The sequence below is a fragment of the Cherax quadricarinatus genome, chromosome 69, assembly GCF_038502225.1.
Source record: "Cherax quadricarinatus isolate ZL_2023a chromosome 69, ASM3850222v1, whole genome shotgun sequence".
Lineage (NCBI taxonomy): Eukaryota > Metazoa > Arthropoda > Malacostraca > Decapoda > Parastacidae > Cherax > Cherax quadricarinatus.
Window position 1 is genome coordinate 2538368 of NC_091360.1, and position 7289 is coordinate 2545656.

At 36.1% G+C, this 7289-nt stretch overlaps 1 protein-coding gene across 1 annotated transcript in view; it reads left to right on the top strand.

The window, feature by feature from the left end:
* LOC128701861 (homeobox protein Hox-A2-like) overlaps positions 1-4044 on the top strand; it is a 51309-nt gene extending 47265 nt beyond the window's left edge. The window contains exon 3 of the mRNA XM_053795814.2: positions 881-4044. Coding sequence (XP_053651789.1) covers positions 881-1480 — 600 coding nt within the window. The 3' untranslated portion in view covers positions 1481-4044. The remainder of the gene's footprint in view (positions 1-880) is intronic.
* Positions 4045-7289: the final 3245 nt, after the last annotated feature.

The following is a 7289-nucleotide window of genomic DNA, read 5'->3' on the forward strand; positions in this document are numbered from 1 at the left end:
AAGCAGATGGTCTCAAAGTAGATGTTTTTGAAGTAGATTGTTTCAAAGCATTTGGTCTCAAAAGCAGATAGTTTCAAAGCAGATAGTTTAAAGTTATTCTATATTTGCATTTATTTTTTTAGATATTTCAGTTATGTTTCTTTATAAGAGACACATTTACATCATAAGGAAACTTAATTAAAGAAACGTTTCACTCCTGGTGAGCGAAACTTTACCGTAATAAATTGACTTTACAGATGTCTATAGACTACAGACTAAGGCTCACTCACCGGTTATATGGAGCATAATTATATTTTCAAATTATGCTTTGTAACAGACCTAAAATTATACTCTCTAACAGACCTAAAATTATATTCTCTAACAGACCTAAAATTATATTCTGTAACAGACCTAAAATTATACTCTCTAACAGACGTAAAATTATATTCTCTAACAGACCTAAAATTATATTCTCTAACAGACCTAAAATTACCATGATTATTCATAGTGATAGCGCTTAGTAACTTCGAGGTAATCATGTTGGATTCAAGGAATGTGATAAAGGCTCCAGTTACCTGGATCAAAAGCCCTTCATCGATATCATGGAACCTTCTAAATATCGCGCCCCTGTCAAAGCGTCCGGCTCACAACCAAAAGAACCCGGCGTTCGATTCCTGGGTAAGGCGAGGTGTATCGGTAGGCCTCCCTAATACCGTTGCTCAACTTTTCACCTAGAAGTAAATAGGTACCTGGGTGTTAGTCTACTTCTATAAGTGGCATTCTGTGGAATGGTAGATAGGGCTGGGCTTTGAAATGAGGTGAGCCCGAATAACAGCTGTTAGTCTGTAAACTGAACTGTGTGAAATAAAATCAATATTATTTACAGTTATTTTCTTCCTAGGTAAAGGTGTGGTTCCAAAATCGACGAATGAAATGGAAGCGAACTAAGAGCGGCCAGCTGGCTATGAAGCGTCAACAGCAGCAACAACTGGAACAGCAACATCTAGAAAAACATCAAGAGGAGAAAGATGCCTCCAGTCTCAGTGTTCAGAAGCCACAAGCAGAGGAGACGAAACCCATGTTTCAAGTTTGCCAGGAACAGCACACAACCACCAACACTAGAGGCACCACTGACAGCAACACCACGTGTGATACAAGCAACATTAACAGCATCAGCAGCAGCAATAGCAACACCAGTAACAACAGCAAGCACAGCAGCAGTAGTATTGATACCACGCTACGGGACCCAGTGCTGAACCACCACGGAGTCTTAGGTGCTGAAACGACTCCACCAGTCATCACCATAACACCTCTTCAAAACAGTTCCCTGCAGGATGCCTTCCCTAGTCTCCACCATGCCCTCGCCCCACCTTCCCCATCCCCAACACTAGCAACTACTCCCATTCCTGGTTCCCTAGAAGAGGGAGACACCTACCGTAGTCTCCAACAGGAGCTACGAGGAACAACCACCTACCTCCCACCAGAGGACGAATCATGCTAATGATGCATACGCAGCTTCGCTTATTTTCTATCTTAACTCATTATAAATTTAGTATTAAAAACTAATCTCATATTTATTTATACGTTTATAGAATAATATAGAGTTACCAATATTGTTCTTGATTCTCAACGTTTGAATTAGATATTGCTCAGAATACCCTTGGCAGTAAGTAGGCCGCCACCACAACACTGGACAAGTAGGACACCTCAGACCACCACAACGTAATCCACAGTCTATTCGGTTATTAATATATATATATATATATATATATATATATATATATATATATATATATATATAATTATAAATGACATCAATTTACAGGTTGCTTTTTAAAGACTCGACCCACCATAGAAGTCAGTGACTTAAAATACTGCATATTAGTTTTCTATTAACTTATAAAACGTTATATCTAATATTTGCTTACCTCTTGGTAAATATTTTTCCTAGAGAGGAGCTTTCAAACAGATCTTGTTTTACTCTAGTTATACCTATCAATATAGTTATCACTAGTTATCTAGTTATCACTAGTTATCTAGTTATCACTTGTTATCCTTCCATCACATACAAAAACAGTGGTATTTCTTAATTCACATATATTTACACTATTTGACAACGATACCGAATGGTATTCATTATTTTCTAATGCACTGGGGTGTAAAACCTATTAAATATATATAGTATATTTTTTAAGATATTCGCAGGTAAGTCAGCGAAAGGCCTCGGTCATATGACTAAAAGGGTGCACGAAGCTGGTCACTGTATGAGAAAGATCCGAGCCAGGAGGAATTATTATATTTTATTCCAGGTAAATCAAAAACATAACCTTGTACAGATATCTAAACCACTTTATGTCACTCAATATGATATAGTCCACAGTGGGAAAAACTACAATACCGTGTCTGGAACAGTTCCCAAACGACTCTCACTTTCTAGAGGAAACTAGACGTTTCGATCCGTCCTGGGGCCATTATAGATCCAGGAACGATCGAAAAGTGTTCTGAAGTTTCATCTCCATAGATTGTTTGTGATCAATTCACGAAACTGAGCCATATGCCTAATACATTCAGTAACAACCCATAAGCTTACAAACAAAAAAATAAACAGTTTATTAGAGAAAAATTATAATTTTGTTAAGCGTATACATTTCAACATTTCTTCGTCATTTTCTAAAGTTTCTATTTTTTATAGTGATAACGAACCTATTGTTTTTTTATTCATTTTCTTACCCCAAAATATTTTCACACCGCCAACCTATCGCTAACCTGTCCCATAAATTCTTCACATTTCAAGATAAAATTATATAAGCGTTGCAATATATTTTTTTCAATACCTTGCCATGTTCCTTTGCATTCAAGACGAGGCGATATTCTAACCTATTACCCAATTTTAAATCGTCATAGTCATTCAGAGACTTAAAGGAATATTACAACGATAATTAGTAGAGAAAACTTAAAACAATACAGATTTATTTGCATACAATATCAGACATTATTTTTAAGTAATTAAATGTAATCGAGGAATATATATACATTAATTTATTGCAACTTTACGATAATTAATTTTTTTTGCAATATGCAGTACGATAGTGTTTATACAATTACAATTATACAATTATTTGTCACCTGAAAATTCGCCATCTCTAGCAAAACAGCGAAGTATATTTATGCTAATTCTAAGTTAGGTAAATTATTTTAATTTAGAAGACTAAAATTTTGAAAACATTGCTTTTATTATATACTTGGAGAAGCGTTAAGCCCCTGGAGAATAGAAAATAATCACGTTTAATCCAAATGAGAGAAGGATAGCTCAATTTCTTTGGATCAATTTTACCAGCGTCAAACCGGTTTTATTGGAGTGTAAATCTTTGCAAGGTTAGTATTAGTAGGTATTAGTTTCAGGGGAAAACCGACGTATCTAGTATTCATAGATTAAATTTAAGTGGAACGTGAATTAATAGGCTTATCATAGCTTATTGCTTGGGTAGCACTGATATGGGTTGGCCAAATATTTTTGTTAGTGGGTTTGAGTTTATCAGTGACTTGCCTAGTATGGGCCAGTAGGTCTGGAGATAAATGGTATAAAATACCGACACAATGGAAGAATAAATAAAGAAGCAGTATAATGTGACCCTTTATTGACAACGTTTCGCCCGTATAGTGGACTTTATCAAGTCACAGACTTGATAAAGCTCACTGTGTGGGCGAAACATTGTCAATAAATGATCACATTATACTGCTTCTGTGTTCATTTTGCCAGTAGGCCTCCTGCAGTGTTTCTTCTTTCATACTGATTAAGATATTTTTTAAGGAAAAATTTGGCTAGGAACGACATCTTCCGTTTTATAAAGCAAAACGGAGCCACACGCGAAGGTACGTACCCTTAATAAATGTGTTGATCAGTGCATAGGTGACTTTTACCTACAACTTGTAAGTAAAAAACCACACGAACTATCTAGTATTTGCCTAAATATCTTTCATTGTTTTCCGTTGGGGGATGAAGGTGAATCTCCAGGTACTCAATGTATTATCGTTTGGCTTCACTTTATAATATATACTTGAGTGTGCAGATAAATATGTGTTTAATTACCCTCTTAGACATGATCTTAATCTAGGCAATGAGGTGAGATATTTTGTGTAGTAAAAGGACACAAATATATCTAATGTGACATTTTACACAAATAACCCGCATATAGAAGAAAGGAGCTTACGACGACGTTTCGGTCCGACTTTGACCATTTACAAAGTGACTTTGTGGTATAAACCTTGGTAATAAATACCAACAAGTTGGTTTAGAAAGACACGTAAGCAAACACTATAATATATTTATTGGAAAACGTTTCGGTCCTGGGACCTTGTGATCAAGGTCCCAGGACCGAAACGTTTGCTTACGTGTCTTTCTAAACCAAAGTGACTTTGTAAACGGAGATCACTCAAATACCCAGAGTTTAAATAAAGAAAATGGTTTGGATATTGTTCACATGTGATATCTAATAGTGTTATCTTCGGTCTTTAAACAGGTGCGTCGCCAAGCCAGTGGAAGGCCTCGGTCAGATGACCAAAAAGCTCCAGTTGGGATCGTCATATAATTAAAATCAGCGACAGGAGACATTTGTTTCCTGACAAATTTTTGCCACCCTCACCTATGAATAATGCTAAAAAATGTGTACCAACAGAACCAGGTTACACGGAATTTGCAGAAGAATTCAAGCATTTAATAATTATTTGGCATATGTGTGGATAATGGTAAATATTTACGTTAAAAAAATCACAATACAGAGACTGGAACAATAATAATTTAACCCACTGGAACAATAATAAACTAACCCACTGGAACAATAATAAACTAACCCACTGGAACAATAGTAAACTAATCAACTAGAACAATAATAAACCCACTGGAACAATAATAAACTAACCCACTGGAACAATAATAAACCCAGTGGAACAATAATAAACTAACCCACTGGAACAATAGTAAACTAATCAACTAGAACAATAATAAACCCAGTGGAACAATAATAAACTAACCCACTGGAATAATAATAAATCCACTGGAACAATTGTAAACTAACCCACAATCAGGTGAGAAAACTTTTAGAATTTTGGGTTAGTTGCGAATGGTAAGTATTGTTGGAATATTTAAAAAAAATATGTATGTGATAAGGAAGATCTAAAGTGTAGGCCTAATTACTGACGAAGAAATACAAATTGATTATTATCTGTGGGAGGGACAGACTTTCAGATTTTTAAGACATTTCAAAGAAATTTAATAAAATATGAAATACAATCAAAGTTTTGGTGAAAAATTAATTACTATTTTTCAGGATTAATTTCTGGAGCACGATATAACAATGTACAATATGCAGCATACAATATACATTTTACAATACACAAATAACCCGCACATAGGAGAAAGACACTTTATGACGATGTTTCGGTCCGACTTGGCCCATTAATTAGTCACACACTGTGACTAGGCCTAGTCAAAGACCGGGCCCCGGGGGCGTTGACCTCCGAAATCTTCTCTAGGTATATGTACGGATTATTTGTTTATTGTTCCAGTCAGTTATTGTGCCCTTGTGTTCCCTACAGTATACAATATACAGCATACAATATACAAAAAGAATTAAACTGTCTCAGGTAGGTTTTTATAAATGCACTATACAAAAGGCAATTCCTATCTGAGGAGATTTACAATAAAGTTCTATACATAATAAGTCAGTAACAAATCATTTTTTTACTTCTGGCAACGTTTCGCCCAGGAGTGAGCTTTATCACGTCTGAATAAAGATCTATACTGATCCAAACAAAATAAGAATTTCCGTAACTAGTACACATCAGAGTGGAGATAGTTACTAAGAATTATATTCCTAGATTTCCTGGTGGAAATCAATGATAGAATAACGGAAATATTGTAATAAAGACAAGAATAGGTGACCTACATATTCTTGTACTACAAAAATGTGTTTGACACAATATTATGACATAGACTGATCGTGCTTGTCACAACTATTGAATCACTTTGACAGAATTACGGAGGCGAAGGAAGAAATTCAAAACCCAGACGGATTTTGCAAAGACATTTGTCAAATGAGATCATGGCGGGATTATATTCAAAATGAGAGCGATAGGTATAACCGGGAAAATAGGCAAATGGCTATTCAACTTTCTGACAGACAGAACACAAGATAAAATTAAGTAAATTTGTCAGGAAACAGGATAAGTTTTTCCTGACGCGGGTCTTAGTCATATGATGACCCGCAGTTGGAGATTTTAGTCATTTGTCCGAGGCTTTCCGCTGGCTTACCGGTCCACCCCTTTCAAAATTAGGGTTTTAAGTTTTGACAGAACACCAAGTTAACATTAATTATGGGGTGTATAATAAGAACTTTCACTTGGAGATTTTTTTTTCAAGATAGACTTGACAAAAGCTTGGAGACCGTCTTTTTGAAGACAAACGTGATGAAAGTTTGTTTTCCAGGATCTGTTTGTGGCTTGGTAAATATTTTATACCATTTACATAAAACAGGAGTTGACTTTATATCAAAATAAATAAATAAATAAATAAATTTAAATACATCCAGTCATCTTCAAGGATATACGTTAAACTATGGAACATATTCCATCAAATACATTTCAGAAATATTTTAAATTATGCAACACCTGGAGTACTAAATAGCCCATCAAAAAATATGAAAGCGAGACGGGAGGGATAATGAAAAAAATAAAAAAATGTTGGACATGGTTGTTTTGGCTGGTGTGGTTGGCGGCTTCCGCTTGGATACCCGACCCATGGGAACTCGAATGTATATTATGGGAGTGTTGACAAATAAGTTCAACGGGAGAGCGCGGCGCCCCTACCCTCTCATGTGACCTGAGTGGCCTCTAGCTACGCCTTCCACATGACAGGAGTGCGAAGCTGTACAGATGAGAATCAGCAACAGGTATTCTCAAATGATTAGTTGCGACAGTTGTTTAGGTATTGATGTTAATAAGTGAGCTGTTGTTATTATTGTTATTATCTGACAGGAGTATACCTGGAGGATATACTCAACGCTCCCGCCGCCCGGTACATGACCGGTCCTCCCGCAGGATCAGGATCAGGATGTTACTGCTGGTCTTGAGCAAACCAACGTACGAACCACAGCAAAGGTATATTGGCAGTCCCCCTATTAGACAGTCTTGCGCCCCTGACACTTATTGTGTTATCTCTTAGCGTATTCACAACACTCTTGGTTATCATAGGGGTATATTGTACAGTCTGCCGAGTATTTTGCTTTCTTAGGGAGTGATTTTTATGTGTAGAT